A 22,231-nucleotide genomic window follows, 5' to 3' on the forward strand; every position below is an offset into this window, starting at 1 on the left:
CATGCATTGTCTTTAGATTGCACGTTAACCACCGCTCTCTTTATCATAATCTCCCGCGGTAACTTAATATGACATCTCGCGCGCAAAGGATTATACTTGGTAATATTTACAGTTAAATTAAGTATTCGCGACAAAGCCCACCCGCTATCGCATTCCTGAAACTCTTCCAGAGACGCTAGGGTGGGTTCGATGACGCGCCGTTCGTACCACTCGCGTAAATCGGATGTGCGAAAGAGTTCATAGTTTCTCGTATTCGCACTTTTATTCGCGTGTTTATCACCCGACACAAATTCACCGTTGAACATAGTGTTCACTTTTACACTGTTGTGTCTTTTTAGAACATCTTGCACTTGCTTGAGCACGATGTCTTTGGCATCATCGAGAAATTGGCGCGGTTCAATGTGATTATAGTTTATCACCCCACCAGTCGATACGCGACTCTCGAACGCTGTATCAATTTCGCGCCATACAAGTCTATTTTGACGCGCACTACATCCGGCACCCGCGTGTACGAAATGTCCACATACCGAATTTTTCAACCCTTCGAGGCGCGCGATCCGAGCAATCAGTGATTGTCGATTTCCGATAATCATCGTCGTTTGATTCGACTTTGCTCTTCCAGCGACTCGATGTACTCGTCGCATTGTTGCTCCCACACAATGTAGTCTTCCAACGAATCAAGCAAAGCGGATTGCTCTCGCAAAATTTGCTCATCCATATTGTAATAAACTTGCGAAATTTAGCGTTTCTAATGATTGTTCTGATGCACTTTAGCTACTGGTGAGGTGTGCCTCTCTATCATGATTTATATACCGTCTCATGCATTGTTTTATCATCGAACATTCTAGAATGATTTCATCTTAAAAAAAATTCCCTTGAGTAGCGTGTGCAATTTAACCTTGAAAATTTCACGTTTTATCACGTACATTTGAAAAACCTAACGTGATTGCATCAGGGGCAGCCGTACATCGGCGCTCGATTTTAGTGTATTCAGTTAAATCTTTGTCTAGGGATGATGCATGTCTTAGCCTTGGCAGTTATTTTTTTTCGCGTTTTGTCACGTATATTTGATTGCATCAGGAGCAGCCGTATATTGGTGCTCGATTTTAGCAAATTTGACTAAATCTTTGTCTAGGAATGATACACATTTTAACCTTGAAAATTTCTTGTTACGTACATTTGAAAAATCTAACATGATTGCATCAGGATCAGCCGTACATCGGCGCTCGATTTTAGCGCATTCAGCTAAATCTTTGTTCTGAGGATGATGATGTCATCGCAGCCGTACATCGGTGCGACAAAATTTTAGAGGAAATTAAAATGTTGCGTCAGCAATAATCCCCTCTACATCACAATTTGGGATACTATTTGAACTGATATTAATTCTAATACGATTGCAGTATTGCAATCGCGCGTGTGAATGGTTCACCGCTGAAGAAATCGACATGAATTTTTACGTTCCGATTTGAAACGGCGAAACTCCACCGTGTAAGAAGCAAAAATGCGACACGTAAGTTTAAATCGTTTAAAAATTTTTCAATTTGTTTAAAATTTTCTTAAATATTGATTTAATTATTTATATTTTATAATATTCAGCCTCGTCATGCAGCTCACATACTTGGAAAAAAATACGCTCTAACGTCGTACAAGTATTTGGACATTGGAATAAGCGTTGGAGTTGTATCGTACGTGGAACTGATTCTCGACGCTTATCGAGGCAATCATAGTGTTGCCTTTTTCAACGTGGAATTTGTTGATGCGGAAGCAAGCAGACGTTGAACAATTTCTACAATCGACTGTTCCCCATTAAGGATTGGAGATTTAATGATCGAAATGTATCAATCAAAAATTGTAAAACTCACATTATGTGGCAATTCTTTATACATGAAACCACAAACATTATTACATTTATATAAATAATAAATATAATGTGCTAGCACGGTGTATTTAAACAATTATAAGAATTAATCTAGGCTTATACGAGCAATTTAAACAAATGGATGTTGAAATATAATTTTTATTAATTGAAATCACAGCGTGATAAATCTAAGATGGGAACGCATACAAATCTAGAAATAAAAATATAACAAAACATAAGAAAAATTATAAAAAAAACGCATTGGGACGTTTCGACAATTACTTTTGTTTCTTCAGCCAATATTAATAAATTTTAAACTAAATTGGATGTTAGAGGGGGCTTGTAGTTACTTGACGTTACGCATTTTGTAAAGCGTTTTGGAAAATCGGATGATGTCTTCGGTCGGTCTCCGAATGCAATGATTGTTGTGGAAATTAATGTTTGTCTATGTAAAAGATGTCGATTTTTGTCAGATTGATGTGGTTATTAAAGTCAAAATTAAGTAGTAGTCATGATTTAAATAAATCTCTTACAAATTTCCGCATTTCTCATTGTAGAGACTTATGAATAATGACACGAGTTTCTGATTTTATTTTTAACGTTGATGTTAGCGGCATCGCCTCTTAGCCTTCCAGGAGTGGCCATCTCTCTTAGCCCGGCGCACCTCCCGCCCTCCCAATATTATTAAATTTTAATTATTATTTTATATTATTATATTATTATATCTTTATATTTTATATTTTATTTTGTATTTTAAATTTTATTTTATTATTATAATCTTAATTTTAAGTACACACACACACACACACACACACACACACACAATTTCAATAAAATTGTATTATTGTATAATACACAATTTTAATAAATTTTATATATTTTAATTTTTTAAAAATGTGATCATTTACACGCCTCTCCTTGCGTTCCCATCCCTGCGTCTCTCTCGCGCTAGTTGTAAATATCGTTCTCTCTCGTGCGTTAATCATAAGTCTCATTATCTTCGGCATGCGTCATTGTTCTTTCGCGCTATCTCTTTCTCTCGCGATTAGAATAACTAATCTCTCTCTCGCGCTATGACACAGAAAAAAATGTATAACAGATTTTAAAATAAATTTATATTTTAATTGTAAAAAAAATTTGATTATTTACACGCCTCTTCCTTGCGTCTCTCTTGCTCTAGTTATAAGTAAGTCTTCGTTGCGCTGATTGTAAGTCTCGCGTTATCGTTCTCTCTTTCGCATGCGTTATTCTCGATATTATTGTTCTCTCTCACACGCGTCGTCTTTGCGCTATCATTCTCACTCTTGTACGCGTTGTTCACAATATTATCGTTCTCTTTCTTTCATATCGTTACTCACTTACCTTTGCGTCGTCCTTTTCCCACCTATGCGTCGTCCTTGTCCCACGATGACGCCATCCTTGTCGCTGATAACATCTTTGTAGCACTGTCCTCTTCACACACTTAGCGCTATCCTTTTCCCACACGTAGCGCTGTCCTTCTCACATCACCGTCTTCTTTCCGCGGATCCCCCTTCACCGCGCGGACCCCCTCGTCCATCGGTCGCGTCGCGGATCCCCTTTCACCTCGCGGACTCCTTGTCCATCGCTCGCGCCGCGGATCCCCCTTCACTTCGCGGATGACGTCACCCACCGCGTGACGCAATTCCTCCTTCCCCGCGCGTGACGTCACTCACCTCGCACTGCGGTTCCCCTCGCGCCTCACCTCCTCTCAGAGGACCTGGATTAGAACTCTCCTTGTATTACTACTTACAGGGTGTCCCAAAAGTCCCGGACCAATCGAATATTTCATAAACTATGCACTTTAGAAAGAAATATTTCAGACAAAAGTTGTATGACTTGAAGGAGGCCATCAGATAGTGGCAATGATTTGACATGGGAGAGTCATTTGAAAGTCGCGTGAAGATCACCATCAATTTCTTGAATGGAACTCCCTATTTTTATTACATATTCGTATAGCTTATCTCGAGAGCTTTCCAAAACACTATAATAAAGTATTTCTTCATTGAATACTTTTCGAGTTATGAGACTTGAAATTATTTCTTAATTTTACATAAACCGTAAAATATCTTGTGAAATATTCATTTTTCGATCATCTTACCTTAATACTTTTATGTACAAAATAATGAGACATAATTTATCAAAAAAACATACTAACAAACTTAATGCTATTAAAAATATAACGCCTCTGTCCAATATGTCTTCGATATCCAAGAATATGAATATTTCCAAGAACATCAAGACTGCAGAAATAAAGATAGCAATGTTTATTGCTGAACACAATATTTCATTTCAAACAGCAGATCACTTAGTCAGTTTAATTAAAGATATATCCAAAAATATCGAAGTTTCTCAGAATATGTCATGTAATAGAACGAAATGCAATGCAATAGTAAAAAATGTTTTGGGCCTTGGAATACTTGAAAATTTTCTTGCTCGTATGAAAAATAAATTTTGTATTATTGTGGACGAATCTACAGATTGTTCAAGCGTAAAACTTAGCTGTTCTTGTAAAAATGATAATTAATTTCACTATTAAAGATGAATTTTTATGTTTATTACCAATAAGTAACGCAACAGCTCAAAATTTATATAATGTTGTAACTAAATTTTTTGAAAATTCTATTGATTACAAAAAACAATTGATAGGGCAAATGGAGCCAATGTAATGATGGGTGCTAACAATTCTTTTCAATCATTACTTAGAAATGACATTCCAAACATATCTGTTTTAAAATGTTTCTGTCATTTGTTGGCTTTATGTGCTTCTTATGCATCTGAGAAGTTACCAAATTATATAGAGGAATTAGTTCACGATATTTATATTTATTTACATCTAAGCTATAAAAGGCAAAGTACATTTAAAGAATTTCAAAAGTTTTTGGAATTGAAACCTCATAAAATATTACAAATATCTCAAATTAGATGGCTATCTTTACATGCATGTGTCACACGTTTATTGGAACAATATGAAGCTTTAGTTCTGTATTTTCAGAGCGAATATTTAATTGATAAACGAACTGGATCAATTTTTATTAAAAGATTAAAAGATCCTGTTTTAAAATTATATTTGCATTTCTTAAATTATGTTTTAACCTATGTTGATAAAATTAAATATTAAATAACAGTCTGAAATACCTAAAATACACACTCTATATTCCAAAATTGCAACAGTTTACAAGACATTGTTAGAATGTTATATTAATATTTAAAAAGCAATATTTAAGAAGCAATATTTAAAAAGTAATTACTTCTCAGTTATCCAATAGAGAAATCCATAATTTTTTTTAGCTCTAGAAAATATATATTTTGGTGGAGAATATATGGCTATATTAGAAAATGATCTAAACATTTCGTCTAAGGAAAAACATAATTTCAGAATTAATTGTTTGAATTTTTATATTGAATGTGCATCAGATTTATAAGCGTTTTCCTTTCAAATCCGAATTTATGTCACAATTAAAAAATTTACAATTTATTGACCCAAGAAATATAGATAAAATAATTTCCATAACGCCAGTTGCAATACAATTTAAAAGTTTATTAGATTTAAATATTCAAGAACTTGACAATGAATGGCGTTTATTAAGGAATTAATTATTAATATTATTAAGAAACTTTTATCAAGAAAAGGTAATTTTTTGGCAAAATGTTAATAAAATAGAAAATGGTGATGGTACTAAAGCTTTCTCAAAAATTTGCTCGCTGGTATCTATGATTTTGATTCTTTCACATAGTGCAGCAGTAGAGAGAATTTTTAGTGTTATTAATCTAAACAAAAATTAGAACAAAACAAAGATTAGAAATCGTTTGTAGCAAACACTCTTTGTAGCATTCTTTATTGCAAAGACTATCTTAATTTAGAAAACCAGTCATGCTTTAATTTTAATGTTTCACAAAATATGTTACAAAAACATAATGATAATATGTATAAAAACTGAACTTTGACTAGAGACTTAAGATAAATGAGCCAATTATTTACGTTTTGCATTTTAAATGAATTAAAATAATTTTATATGAAGTAAAGGATATAAGGAAATAAGAAGTTGTAAAACATGTATAAAACTAATAGCATTTTTAACTTATAACTCAGGTCACAAAAGTAAAGTATCAATTATATTTAATAGATTCATGATTTAGATCAAATTACAAATCAAAAATGTCATAAGTTATGTTCTGTTTGTGATGTCTTTATCTGTGATATGAGATATAGAAGACTTTTTATTTTTAGTTAAGTTAATTACATTGTATTGAGTTAAGTTAATTAGATTGTATTGAAAAGATTGTAATGTGATAGTTGTCTACATTAATCTCTTTCAATTTCAATTTGGCTTTTTAATCAAATTGAAAATTTTATTTTTAACAATTAGAGAGAGTAGTGTTAAAAATGTTCCTAACATAAAAAGACTAAACATAAAGTGAAAAGTTAAGAACAAAAATTTTAAACTGTGTGTGTGTGTGTGAAACGAGTATAAAATTTATTTTATTTTCTTTTAGATTAGAAATTCCATAATTAAGTTCCATGAATATGAATACTTTTTTTAGTGAGAATTAATTGGTTAAAATTAATTGGTTGTTTTATATTATATGAACATATGTATCACTTTAGAAATAATTAAAGTAATATTTTATCTATATATAAATATGTAAAAACTAAAAGTTTTTATTTTGATTTATATGGGAATATTCTATTTTTATTTACATTTTAATATGTATTTTGTAATAAAAAGTTTATTATTTCTACAAGTTTTGTTATATTTAATTTAATAACATCGGTGATAAATATTGATATTATGCAACTATAGCTGTCAACTAATTAATTATTAATTCATCTAACATTTGACTCTCATTGACTCTCATTGACATTTGACACTCTTGACATTTTAAATGTTCTTCGTTTTTCTTTTCCTTTAAATAAAAAATAGATAAGTACATTTTAAAGCATTTAAGCGTGATCTGATCGTAAGACCTCATTTTCAAAAATTATTGTATACAATATTTCATGAATGTTATTAGAATATAAAATATAACATCATGATAGCATTCAAAAATATCGTATGCGATATTTTGAAAAATACGACTCAACGAGTGACAAGGATGGCGTCAACGTGGGACAAGGACGCATTATAAGATGGCGCATAGGTGACAGAAAAATGACGCGAAGGTAAGTGAGTGAGTGAATGATAACGAGTATATGAAAAGAGAGATAATATCGCGAAAATAATGATGAGTGTGATAGAGACAACGATAAAGACTTATAACTAGCGCGAGAGAGATAGCGCAAGGGAAAGGGATGTAAATAAATACAATTTAACTGTGTGTATAATTTATGTCATTATTTTTATGTCATAATGCGTGCGAAAGAGATTATTATACTTATTTTATCTAAGCATGAGAGAAAGAGATAGCGCGAAAGAACAATGACGCGTGCCGAAGATGGTGAGACTTTACGACTAACGCGCGACAGAGATAGCGCAAGGGATGGCAGCGCAAGGAGAGGCGTGTAAATAACTACAATTTTTTTACGCTTAAAAATATAAAATTTATTAAAATGTAATAATACATTTGCTGTGTGTGAATATGTCTAATAATAATAATAATATAATAATATAATGATAATATAATAATATAATAATACAAAATATAAAATTTAATTTAAAAATATAAAAAATATATAAAATATAAAAATATATAAAATTAAAGTTTAATGTATACAGGGTGTCCCAAAAGTCCCGGACCGGTCAAATATTTCATAAACTATGCACTTTAGAAAGAAATGTTTCAGACAAAAGTTGTATGGCTTGAAGGGGGCCATCAGATAGTGACAATGATTTGACTTTGGAGAGTCAATTGAAGGTGACGTAAACGTCATCTTCAATTTCTTAAATGGAACCCCCTATTTTTTATTACACATTCTTGTAGCTTGCCTAAAGAGCTTTTCAAAACACTATAATAAAGTATTTCTTCATTGAGTACTTTTCGAGTTATGAGGCTTAAAATATTATCTTAATTTTACATAAACCATAAAATATCTAGTAAAATATTCATTTTTCGATCATCTTACCTTAATACTCTTATGTACAAAATAATGAGAGCAATCAATTAGTATAAAGAAAAAACATAGTTGTTTCGAAGAAAAAATATGTAATTTGTAATTAACAGTTACATATTTTTTCTTAAAAATAACTGTATGTTTTTTTTATACCAATTGATTGTTCTCATTATTTTGTACATAAAAGTATTAAGATAAGATAATCAAAAAATGAATATTTTACTAGATATTTTATGGTTTATGTAAAATTGAAAAATTATGTCAAGCCTCATAACTCCGAAGGTACTCAATGAAAAAATACTTTATTATAGTGTTTTGGAAAGCTCTTCAGGCAAGCTACAAGAATGTGTAAAAGTATGTAGGGTGTCCCATTTAAAAATTTGCAGGTAACCTTCATGTGACCTTCAGGTCAACAGGTCAGGTTTTTGACTCTTCAAAGTCAAAATAATGACACCCTCTTATGTCCTCTTTCAAGCCATACCAATGGCCTACCCTGTATATAAAGTTAGAACGTGATGGCGTTAGTGTAATATAGCCATCTAGCCATATTTTTTTAACAACCATCTACTCCTTAGATTAATTTATAAAAAAATCTATGATGTACATTGCTACCTAAAAATATTTTTAAAAAATTGAATAAGTAAAGCAGTCTATGAATCGAAAAAAAATTGTGAAAATCTAAAATATTTTTTTTCAATGTAATTATTATTCAACATTTATCTCAATTTTTTCATGAATGTGACTTAATAGTATCTAAGACATATTTTTTTTGGATAATGATCCATCGAACCATTTATGAGAAAAAAAATATTAAAAATTTAATCCGTTTAACTACTGGATTTATAGAAAATATATGTTGTACATTAATGCTCAAAAATATTACAAAAGAAACATGGTAGGTATACCAAGCGCCTATAATTTGAAAAAAATTTTGAAAGTTAAATTATTTTTTTTTCCAATGTTGTGACTCTCGAATTTGGACCCCAATTTTTTTTAATGCGACGCAATTGCTTCCAAATTATATATATTTTTTCAAAATGATTCATTGAATTTAGGAGAAAAGAATTAATTTTGAAAAAAGAAAAATTATTTTTTACTCTTAAGCACGTGCAGTTTCGAGGCTAATATTTTAGGTAATTGTAAGTTCCATCGATAATAATTTACAGAAAAAATTTCAGTCCTATACCTGCGGGGGCAGATTGGCCGTGCTTACCCAGCTACGGCCTTTCTTAATCTGATTCACAGTCATCAGGAAACTCATTGTCCCGAGATTCAGCACTGTCGCGTAATGCAGATACGGGGATTCCTTTTCCGCATTTCTTTCGGCGGGGTATAGGCCACTGCTCACGCGAAACACGCATTGTCCTTTAATTGTACGTTAATCATTCTTTTCATCATAATTTTCCGCGGCAATTTAATGTGACATCCCGCGCGCATAGGCTTATACTTATTTATATTTATAGTCAAGTTTAATATTCGCGACAGTGCCCACCCGCTGTCGCGTTTCTGAAACTCTTCCAGCGACGCTAGAGTGGACTCGATAACGCACCATCCGTCACCACCAGTCACGTAAATCAGATGTGCGAAAGAGTTTATAGTTTCTCGTATTGATACTTTTGTTGGCACGTTTATCTCCGGTCATGAATTCACCATTAAATATAGAGTTCACTTTCACATTATAATGTTTCTTCATAATGTTCTTCACATGTTTTAACACAATGTCTTTGGCATTCTCGAGAAATTGGTGCGGTTTGATGTGATTATAGTTTATCACAGCACCAGTCAATACGCGACTGTCGAACGCCCTATCAATCTCGCGCCACACAAGTCCATTTTGACGCGCGCTACATCCGGCACCCGCGTGTACGAAACGTCCGCGTAACGAATTTTTCAGATCTTCAAGGTGCACGATCCCAGCAATCAGCGATTGTCGATTTCCGATCAATAATCGCGGTCGTTTAATTCGATTTTGCTCTTCCACTCGATGTATTGGTCGCATCGTTGTTTCCACACAATGTAGTCTTCCAGCGAATTCATCAAAGTGGACTGTTCTCGCAAATTTTGTTTCTCTATATTGTAACAGACTTGTGAAAAGCGCTTTCCAAAGACTGTTCTGATGTACTTTAGCGAAAATATTGGTGAAGTGTGCCTCTTTATCGTGATTTATACATCGTCTCATGCATTGTTTTATTATCAAACAAGAATGATTCTAGAATGATTTTATCTTAAAAAAATTCCCCGGAATGCGTGCAATTTAATCTGGATAATTTCGCGTTTTGTCACGTACATTTGAAAAATCTAACGTGATTGCATCAGGAGCAACCGTACATCGGCGCTCGATTTTAGCACATTCAGCTAAATCTTTGTCTAGAGGTGATGTGCATTTTAATCTTAGCGATTATTTTTTTTCGCATTTTGTCACGTACATTTGAAAAATCTAACGTGATTGCATCAGGAGCAGTCGTACATCGGCGCTTGAAAATTTTTGTTATATTTAGCTAAATCTTTGTTCTGAGGATGATAATATCATCGCAGCCGTACATCGGCGCGACAAAATTTTAGAGGAAATTAAAATGTTGCATCAGCAATATATATAATAATCCCCTCTACATCGCAATTTGCAATACTGTTTGAATTAACAATAATTCTAACACGATTGCATCAATCGCGCGTGTAAAAGATTTACTGAAGAAATCAGCATGAACTTTTACGTTCCGATTCGAAACAGCGAAACTCTAAGAAGCAAAAAGCGTGTAAGAAGCAAAAATGCAACGCGTAAGATTTGATTATTTAAAAAATTTTGTTATTTATTAATTTTTTAATATTTGGTCTAATTATTTATATTTTTATAGCATTCAGCTTCGTCATGCGGCTCGCATACTTGGAAGAAGGTTCGCTCTAATCCTGACGTCATATAAGTATTTGGACATTGGAATAAGCTATATCATACGCATTGAAGCTATATCATACGTGGAGCTGATTCTTGGCGATAATCAAGGTAATCAAATATTGTTGCCTTTTTCAATGTGGAATTTGTTGATGCAGAAGCAAGCAGACATTGATTGTTTTCTAATCGACTGCTCCCCCATTAAAGAATGGGGGGATTTAACGATCGAAATGCATTAATCGAAAATTGTAAAACTCACATTATGCGAAAAGATTTTGTATATGAAACCACAAACATTATTACATTTATTTAATTTTGAAAATTGTATTAATCATATGTACAATTGATTATGTGAGAATACCTATCTCATTAATGAAAAATTTAAACAATTTGAAACTGTATTACAACGTAACAATATTATTACTATATGCGATGCTGTAAAAACGATACGCGAGAGTCTTTAACAGTGAATCATTAATTGATTGCGAATTAACATACGCTGTAAATGATATTCTTTACGATGAGTGCAATAAATAATTATTTTTATTCCATCTGTGATTTTATTTCTTTCCTTCCATACAAATAAGAATAGTTGATACTTTTCTCAACACGCTCTACCAAAGAGGAAATGCTGAGGTAGATGAGACGTGATGCTCTAGTTAGAATGAGACAAAAGATATTAAAAGATATATAATAAAGAGGAGTCTGCGACATTAGAATATTATTTCTTTCGTTATCCTTCTATGTTTCGTTGGTCTTGTGTTTTGTTGGTCACGTATAATGGCTGAAGAAAACGTTATTATCATCAACGATGATGACGTTCAGAAACGGATGATGATGATAATTGGATGAATGCAGATGTGGCAGAGATTGAGAAGAGAGAGAGAGGAGAGAGAAATGGATGAGATGGAGAGAAAAATGGGAGAGAAATCATCCGATGAGGAACTTGATTTCCGTTTTCGGATTAGTCAAGAAGAATTACTTCGAATAAAGCGGGAACAACTTTCAAAGAAGAATCTGGAAATTTTAATCGTTCAATTTATAAGACATCAAGATCGGCTTGAAAACCCCCGCACAAATTTGTTGAGAACATTTCTCCTAACTCGAGAAATATGTGCGCGAGAATTTGTAAAATATGGATGTACATGTTTCAATATAGAACCTAATCATTCTAAAGTAAAATGTATTGGAAACAAACTGCGTGAAAATCTCGAATTAATAAAAGATTTTGAAAAACTGAGAGAAGATGAACATGAGAATATAGCACGGAACTTAGAAACGTTGAAGGTAAAATATTTTTATCGATGTGTAATAAATTTAAAACACTTAAAATTATTATGTATGATTTTAAAGTTTACGAGAGTATATGAATAGTCGACGAGAGGATAAATAGATATATGAATCTAAACCTGTATCAAAATATAAATTGGGCGTATTGTATAACGATGAACCATGGATAATATTGTAAGTAACTTACAATTTAATTTAAATTATTAAAATATAAAAATAATGAAATGTATGTCTTTTTTCTATTTCAGGAGCGATTTATCTCCCCTTAGCTCGGCGCATCACCACTCCTATATATATTTTTTTTACATTAAATTTTATATTTTCATATTATATTATTATTATTATTGTTATTATTATTATTATTAAGCATTCACACACACACACACACACACACACACACACACACACACACACACACACACACACACACAGAGCAAATGTATTATTACGCTTTAATAAATTTTATATTTTTAATTGTAAAAAAATTATATTTATTTACACGCCTCTCCTTGCATTTCCATCTCTTGCGCTATCTCTCTCTCGCGCGCTAGTTGTAAGTCTCGTGATATCTTCGTTGCGCTCTCTCTCGCGCGTTGTTCTTCCGATATTATTGTTCTTTCTCGTGCGCGTTGTTCGCGATATGGTTCTCTCTGTCATACGCGTTATTTTCGCGCTATTATTCTTTCTCGCACGCGTTGTTCTCGCAATATTGTTCTCTCTCGTATGCGTTGTTCTCGCGATATTATCGTTCTCTCTCTCTTTCATATGCTCGTCGCTATCACTCACTTACCTTTGCGTCGTCCTTTTCCCACCTATGCGCCATCTTACAATGCGTCGTCCTTGTCCCACGTTGACGCCATCCTTGTCGCACGTTGATGCCATCCTTGTCGCACTGTCGTCTTCACACACTTAGCGCTATCCTTTTCTTACACGTAACGCTATCGTAATACTTTTGTATTATGTATGTGCAAACTAATGAGAAGACCTTATTACTTTTGTATTATGTATGTACAAAATAATGAGAGGAATCAATTGGTGTAAAGAAAAAATATAGTTGTTTTAAAAAAATAATTGTAACTGTTAATTGCAAATTACATATTGCAAATTACTGTACAATAACTGTTAATTGCAAATTACATATTTTTTCTTAAAAACAACTGTGTTTGTTTTACATCAATTGATTCCTCTCATTATTTTGTACATAAAAGTATTAAAATAGGATAATCGAAAAATGAATATTTTACTAGATATTTTACGGTTTATGTAAAATTAAGAAATGATTTCAAGCCTCATAACTCGGAAAGTACTTAATGAAAACTAACTTAATTATATATTATAATTATATATTATAATTATAGTGTTTTGGAAAGCTCTCGAAAATTATAAGAATATGAAAAAGCATATATGGTGTCCCGTTTAAAAAGTTGGATGTGACCTTCACGTGACCTTCAGGTGACTCTTCAATGTCAAACTAATGACACCACCTTATGTTCCTCTTCAAGCCATACAACTTTTGTCTAAAACATTTTTTTCTACAATCAAAATTAAAAAAGTTATAAGGGTGGAACTTTTAAAATGGGACACCCTATATATATATATATATATATATATATATATATAGATATATATATATATATATAGGGTGTCCCATTTTAAAAGTTTGAAAGGGTGGCCCACGTAAAGTGTTACAAATTTATATCTCAGAAACAAATTAGAGAATTAACAATTTAGAGGAAAATGTTTTAGACAAAAGTTGTATGATTTCAAGGAGGATAGAAGATGGTGCCATTAGTTTGACCTTAAAGAGCCACTTAAAGGTCACGTGAAAGTAACCTCCAATTTTTTAAATAGAACACCCTATATGCTTTTTATTTGGCAAAAAGTTCTGCAACGGTTAAAAATCCTGGAAATGATTGATTTATTGGAAAAATGTTTCAAACAAAAAGAATAGGGCTTTAAAATATCTATTGTGATGATAATATCTGGATGTTGGTATGATTTGAAAAGCCTGGTCATGGTCAACATAAAAATTTTAAACGGAAATCCCTACTTTTTATTACATATTCTTGTAGTTTAGCTCGAGAGCTTTCCCAAAACGCTATAATAAAATATTTTTTAATGAGTACTTTTCAAATTATGAAGCTTGAAATAATTTCTTAATTTTACATAAACCATAAAATATCTAATAAAATATTAATTCTTTATTATCTATACTTTTATGCACAAAATAATGAGAGAAATCAATTGGTGTAAAGAAAATACATACTTGTTTCTAAGAAAAAATATGTTATTTGCAATTAACAATTATACTCCTCTCCAGAAAAGTCAAACAAATATGACCATTCAATGAAACTTTTAAAATTTTTAAACTTTTATCAAAAACGTTTTTTAAATATTTAATGTTATTGTATGGAATATTAAATATTTAATGTTCCGGAATTTTCTGTTCCCGAACTTTTGGAGGAGCCTGTATAATTGAATTAGTATACTACTCCATACTGCTATATACTCAGTTTTAACATCTACATCAGCGAAAAAAGAGTTTAAATTTAATTTTTATACCAACGTATTCTTCTATTACCATCTATAACTAGCGAAGAGTTGAAATTTAATTCAAACAATTATCCTAGTTTTATCTTTTAATCTACACATTACAAAAAAATTCAATAGTTGAACATTCTTCAAAGTCTAACGGAATTATTAGAATTTTACATTTTATAGAATCGATTAGAATCATTAGAATGATAATAAATAAAATTCCTTCATTATTTTACGAATAAAAATTTCTCTTAATGTTTTTGTTTTCAGGTATCTATGAATGATATGGATTTTAATATATTATGGATGGGAAACCATCCTAAGCCAGATATTTTGCGGAATTTACTGCCTTATCAAAAAGTGAATCATTTTCCTAGGTAAATAAATAACTAAGAAACAATTTCCTTAACCAAACAGAAAATAATTTGATAAATATCTAAAAGAACTGTCTCACCAATGACTTTGATATGTTGTCAAGGTCATTACTCCGAATAACCTCCAAAAAGTTTTAGTTGGCGGTCAATGTTTATTAACACGTTTGCTGCCAACTACGAGTATACTCGTACGTGTTGAAAAGTTATTAACAATTAAATTGTATAGTACAAACATGTGTTAAATGCGAAGAATATTATACATACCTCAGATACGGTTATAAGATTCCTTCCCCTGCACTTCAAAAAATTAACTTAACTTAACATTTTTTGTCGCAGGAGAATTACTTTATGCATACCCTCGCTCTCGGGGGAGAGACGAGAGTTATGTTGGACTCCGGGCTATGATTGCCCGTATATCAATTAAAACTCCTGCGATGGCCTTTGCAGTGGAAGAGCAGGCGGGGACCCAGGATTCGCTGATACAATACATTGGCATTCCCGACTGTTGCTCCCTTCCTCGCTTAGGACCCGGCGGCCTTATGTTTGCCGTCGGGTCTCCTTCCCGGGGGAGGGCGGTTGATTCCCTCCCCTTCTTCCTTACTATGGGTGGATGGGGCCACGCCGTCTGCCCACCTTCTCGTGGACTTTGCTCAGTCACTTTGAGCCCCCGCCTGATGACCAGGTCCAGAAGGAGTCGCACCCATGCTATCCGAACGAAGGGAATAACTTCTTTCAGCTTTCTCCGTTCATCTGGGCCTGAGGGATCCTTGGCTCCTTCGCTTTATCCGACGCCGAATTGGCGCCGTGAAGAGAGGGAGGGAATTACCCCCTGTCCTACTCCTCGCCGTCCCGTTTGTTTATATGCGCGCGGGGGGTAAGGGGAGAGGTATTTTTGTGGAGTAATCGCCACATTATTGTGTATTTCCCTCTTGATCTCATCTCCTCAGTGGGGGGATAAGATCCCCCTCGCATGTGCTCATATTTTCCTGCTCCTTTGAACAGGGACCAGAGGGGAGAGAGGGGTTAGTGCGCCACCTCCGTTGTCTACCTCCTCCGATTTTTCCATCTCATCCCATCTATCCGCGATCGCCACCGCCGCCTCTGCTACTGCTGCTTCTTGACGGCGCTCTCCGCCGACTCCTTTAGCATTATTTCTTCGCAATAGGTGACGACGGCCTTCCATGCCTCTTCGCTGCCGGCCATACGGGTGACTAAGATCGGCAGCGAGAGCTCTCCTCCCATTACTCTCGCCCGGCGTTGTTCGCTCCACACTCGGCGAGAGTGTGTTGTGCGGTGTCGCATGCCTTCTTGCAGTGGTGACACGGCGTGGTACATTCTCAGTCTATGCGACGCAGGTACTGCCCGAAACATCCGTGCCTCGTCAGTACCTGCGTCAGCCAGTATGTTACCTCCCCCTGTCTACCTACTCCGATAGATAGGGCCGGACGGCCCCGAAAGTCCAAAGACCCGCAATGCTCTGAGAGATGGGTATTCTATCTCTCTAATAGTGACTACCGGGCTTAGATCCGAATGATCTTCTTGGCTCTTGGCAGCTGTCTTTTCGTGCTGTCCCGGATTTCTCGCTCTCTGTGGTATTTTCCGCGTACATTGCGGCAAGAAATTCCACGAGCGACCATTCGCGGCGTGTAACACCGTCCTGTAGACTCTAATGATCCTGGCGGCCATGCTACGCTGGATGCGACGAAATTTATCTTTCGCACAGCTCCTGGCCGCCAGTCTGCCCACACGAGTGCGCCGTACAGCGCCACCGAATTTACGGTGGTCATGTACACGCACCGGCAGGATGGTGTCCCGGTATGCTTGTGTGACGCTCACTGATGTTACACTTACACCAGCGAAGCGCAATGTACGCGGGCAAAAAGAGAGAGAAAATGCGGATGGAGTGGGGGACATTCCGATGTTGCGTCCTTCGCGCACGGCGCAAGAGCGAGAGAGAAAGTACTATAAGATGTGATACCGAGTTAGAGGTGTCCGATAGCCGTCTATCTCGCTCGACCTTCGAACGATAGCTATATACGCGGACACCGCGCTGTTTCTATACGTGTGTCGTGCGTTCTTGTATCGACATGCATTTTTTTCTTTTCTTTCTTTAAGAAATGCGACTTAATCGCGTGCACTAAAGGTCGGCATTCATTTTATTAAATTGAATAATAATTAAATTATATAAAAAGATAAAATTTAATGAAGTAATAAATTCTTGGTTACGTGCGCGCTTTGCGTGTGTGCGTATGTCAGCCGTTCACACATACCGAGACACCACTCCTGTCGGTGCGTGTACATCCGGCGCACTTGACCATCCGGACCCCCAAAACTAGGGAGGAGTCGATTTAACGCCGCCGAAACTCTCTCTACCCTGAGGCGAGGGCATCAAAATGATGTCCAAACGTCCATTTGCCGTCCAGTAAAAGACGGAGGTATTTAATTCGGTCTCCTACCAGGATGGAGGTAGGAGACGGAATTAAATATCTCCTACACTGATATGGGTCGATGGTGGCACCCCAGAGACTTTTCCATAGAAGTAAATGGCCTCGGTTTTCTGTGTCACCACTTTGAGTCCCATATCAGTGATTCCTTGTGAGTGGCTTTCACTTGGACATAGTACAATTGGACACGTTGCAAATGGATACATTACAAATGGACACAAAACTTTGTACACGGTTTAATTGGGCACCGTTCAGTACCGTTTAATTTCATACCGTTCATTTGGACACAAATATGTGCACTGCTTATTTGCATACCGTTCAGTTGCACATCGTCCATTTGGACACAGAAATATATGCACTGTTTATTTGCACACCGTTCAGCTGCACATCGTTTATTTGGACACAGAAATATACGGACTCTTTATATGCACACCGTTCCGTTGTGTACCATTCGTTTGCACACCGTTTATTTATATACAGAAAGATGCGCACTGTTTATTTGCACACTGTTCGTTTACACACCTTTCATTTCTACACAGAAAGATGCGCACCGTTTATTTGCACATCGTTCATTTGCACACCATTCAGTTGCGCACCGTTCGTTTGCACATCGTTTAGTTGTACAGCGCTCAATTGCACACCGTTTACTTGGATATGTTACAAAGGCGAATAGTTTACTTGAAAAAATATAAACTATCTTATTGTACTTTATAATTGTAAATATTTACGTGTTTGTAGTATGGGCGCAGATGGAGAGGGAGGTATGAGAGGATTTTTGTTGCATAATTTATTTTTCAGAATTTTATTTCATAAATCTTCGCCTTACTAAATACTTGATGAGTCTATATTATACTAAAAATGATAGATACTGAAAAGATTAGCGAGGCCCCTACGCAAGGGAGAGTATTATGAATCGGAAATAAAAGCGTCCTATCTTGCGTAAAAGTTTCGTTTTTAATCTTGTCGATATTTTCAGTATATATATTTGTTTTTATAGTAGATTTTATGAAAGAGAGGGAGGGGAGACGGAGCACGTCCCTTCCCGCCTGCACCCACAAACATTTAGATATTTACAATTATAAAACACAATAAGATAGCTGATTATATTTTTTCGTTTCTATAACATATTTCCAAGTAAACGGTGTGCAAATGAACGATGCCCAATTGAACCGTGTGCAAAGTTTTGTGTCCATTTGTAATGTGTCCATTTGGACGTGTCCAATTGTACTGTGTCCAAGTGCACTGTCTCCATTCCTTGCACAATGCGTGCCACCGCTGTTCCCATCCTGGCTATTCCACGCTGTTCCGCCAATTGTCCCCCATAGCTACCACGTCATCTGCGAGTGTGTCATTTGCATAGCAGATGCGTGGCAGCGTGGCAGCCACGAACCTAACTTAATTTAACCTAACCCGTATCTGATGTATGCGATATTCTTCACATTTAATGCATATTTTTACTATACAATTTAATTGTTAATAACACAAGCCTGCGAGATTTAATTACACGGAGCAGAGTGGGTGAATCTAATAGATTTTGTGACGCTGAAAACGAATCTGGCCAGAATTTTCTCAGCAAACCAAGTTTTTGAGTAATTTGAGTTGAATGGCCCAAAAATCGCTATTTTATGACCAATTTAATGAATTTATTATAGGAAAATCAAATTTTTTTAAAAATATTTCTACTAACGGCATCGTATAGCACTCACTTTCACCTTTCAAATCCACTTTCGATTACCGCCGTACGATTTTTTTTCATTCAGATATACAAGTTATAAGACCGGTAATGCACAGGGATCCAATAAATCATTCAAATCTGAATTACTCAGGAACCTGACGTGCTGGAGAAATTCTGCGGCCAGATTCGTTTTCAGCGTCACAAAATCTATCAAATTCACCTACTCTGTTTTACGTAACTGATAAAAGCTCAAATTTCGCAGGCCTGTGCAATTTTTTAATAAACAATGACCGCCTACCCAACTAAAATTTTTTGGAGACTACTTAGGGTAATGACCTTAACAACATATGTCAATGTCAAAGTCATTGATGAGATTGCCATTCTTCTAGATATTTACCAATAATTTATATATATATATACAGGGTGATTCTAAATAACCTTATGTTTTTGCAAAAACATAATCTTGATCGAATTCTAAGACGATTTTTCCTTTGACAAAATTTCGTGCAAAGCATAGTTTTTGAATTATTAAGAGAAACATTTTGCTTATTACGGGTCGGATACAAGAGGCATGCAAGGGCGGCGCAACTGATCGTCAGACGCGGGCGCTCACGCGATCAGCTGGTCGCTATACGCACGGACATACATGCGAATACATACATTCTCTCTCTCTCTCTCTCTCTCTCTCTCTCTCTCACTCTCACTCTCACTCTCTGTCTCTCTCATTCGCTCACTTAACCGTTGTTGGGTTTTTTTTTTTTTTTTTTTTTTTTTTTACGAGGGGAAAATGCATTTTATGCATACTCACCGCTCGGTCCGGTGAGTTATGTGGGACTCGAGTACCAAGTCTAATTACCAACTCGGTACTCCCTACCCACTAAAAACCCCTCTCTTTACGAATTTCCTCTGGGACACTATCTGACTTCCCAAGATCTATTTCGACACAACGCCAAAGAATAATTATTGTTACCTTGTTCGATGACTTCTGCTAATTATTGCTGTAGTTCCTTGAGAAATAAATATTCCGATAGATCGCACTTTCATTCAAATTTAACATAGATATCACACGTTACAAAAGACAGAGACATTCACACTAAATAATTAATCGAAAGTTCTTCTTTTTATTAACTGTATTCTCTTAAACGTAACCACATTTATTCACTCACTCGATAAAACGAGAATTTACTAAACTCACTCTCTATCATTAATCACTATCAATCACTGCCGAATAATCACCGTTAGCAATTAAAAAGTCCTCGATGAAAGAAATACACGCGGACAGACACGTTATTACACGACGCGACGACGCAATAACGCGACAACGCGACGATATTTATTCGGCGGTAGCAAACAGCTGTGTTATGTTACGGCAGGTTAAGGTACTAACAGCGCTGCCGAACGTAATCATGTGTTTGACCGAAGAACGCGGCCAACATACAATATTAAACATTTAACGCGCGTATAATTTTATTATTATCATACGATATACATACATCATATGATATTCAAAATTAATTAGAATAAATGTTTTTAAAATATTGAATATTTTACTATTATTATTAATATTAAATATTTATTTATTTAATATCAATAATAATATTTAATTTATTTATAAATAAATATAGTTATTATTAAATATTTATTTAACTATTATCATGGAAAATAAATATAAAAAAATATATTAATTAATTGCAGCGCGTCTTGATTCTTCTCTTGGCTTTTTCTTACGCTTTTTTGAAAACGAAAGAAGATTCCACGTTTAAGAATGTTGGTCGCTCTGAAAAGAGCGAATTATTTTGATCGCCTTAAAAAAGGCGGATTGTTTTCACATTTATTTTACAATAAATGTTCGAAATTACCTCCATCCATCCGAACGCAAGCTCTCATGCGTTTCATTAAATTTCTTTGGACACTTGAGAGTACATCTTCTTCAATAGACCATATGGCATATCTCAATCTTGTTTCCAAATCCTCCATGTCTTCAGGGAGCGTTTTATAAATTATTTCCTTGCAGTATCCCCAAAGGAAAAAGTCCAGTGGATTGAGATCCGGGGATCTTGGAGGCCAACGTATCGGACCATATCTACCTATCCAGCGTCCAGGAAATTCGTTATTTAGATAATTTGTCACAATTCTGGCATTGTGAGGGCCAGCACCGTCTTGTTGGAATATAATTTTGTTTCTATCCGATAACGGCACTTCTTCCAAAAAATCTGGTAGATCGTTTTTTAATAGATCAATGTATGCTGCGCTGGTTAGAATGTCCGGGAGAATGATTGGGCCTAGTATTTCAGTCCCCATGATTCCAGCCCAGATGTTGAGCTTCCAACGAATCTGGAAATTCCTGACTCGTGTAACTCTTGGATTTTCATCACTCCACAAGTGCATGTTATGCGAATTAAATATTCCTTCTCGCGTAAATAGCGATTCATCGCTAAATATTATACGAGAAAGGAATCTGGGATCTCTATCTATCCTTCTCAGAAAATTTTCGCAAAATCTTCTTCTTACGGGATAATCTTCTGGTCGTAATTGTTGTACGCGAGTATAGTGAAATGCGTGCAATTTTTCTTCTTGTAATATTCTCTGTACTGTTGAATACGATAAATTGTGCTCTCGAGCAATAGTCCGAATACTTGTTTCGGGTTCTTGCTCGATAGCGCGAATAACCGTTTCAGTATTTCGCAAATTTCTTGCGTTACGATTTCTCCCAACATCATGTTTGTTTGGGAGAACATTTCCCGTTTCGTATAATCTTTGAGCTGCTCCAAGTATAACAGCAGCCGACGGATGTCTCGCTCGATTTGGGTATAATTCGGCGTATCTTATTGCCGCAGCGTTCTGATGCCCATGGCACTCACCGAGTGCCATTAGCATATCGTAATATTCTTCATTAGTGTATCTTGCCATGTTATCTTGACGCTTCTATGATCGGAGGGTTATTGATTGCAGTATCGATCGCCTTATCTTATTTATACGATCCTCGCGGGGGGTCCATGCCCCCTCCGCGCCTCCAGCGACCAATCCGCGTCGCGACTCGTGGATTGGTCGCTGGAGGCGCGGAGGGGGCATGGACCCCCGCGAGGATCGTATAA

At 35.2% G+C, this 22,231-nt stretch overlaps 1 protein-coding gene across 3 annotated transcripts in view; it reads left to right on the forward strand.

Moving 5' to 3' along the window:
- LOC105253091 (tubulin polyglutamylase TTLL5) overlaps positions 1–22,231 on the forward strand; it is a 134,589-nt gene that overhangs the window by 81,208 nt on the left and 31,150 nt on the right. For 2 of the 3 annotated variants that reach the window (XM_025407941.1, XM_025407942.1), the window contains exon 4: positions 14,914–15,020. The exons of the other annotated variant lie outside the window; for it this stretch is intronic. In XM_025407941.1, coding sequence (XP_025263726.1) covers positions 14,914–15,020 — 107 coding nt within the window. The remainder of the gene's footprint in view (positions 1–14,913; positions 15,021–22,231) is intronic. 3 annotated transcript variants of the gene reach the window in all.

The sequence above is a fragment of the Camponotus floridanus genome, unplaced genomic scaffold, assembly GCF_003227725.1.
Source record: "Camponotus floridanus strain SB8 unplaced genomic scaffold, Cflo_v7.5 scaffold197, whole genome shotgun sequence".
NCBI classification, from domain to species: Eukaryota; Metazoa; Arthropoda; class Insecta; order Hymenoptera; family Formicidae; genus Camponotus; species Camponotus floridanus.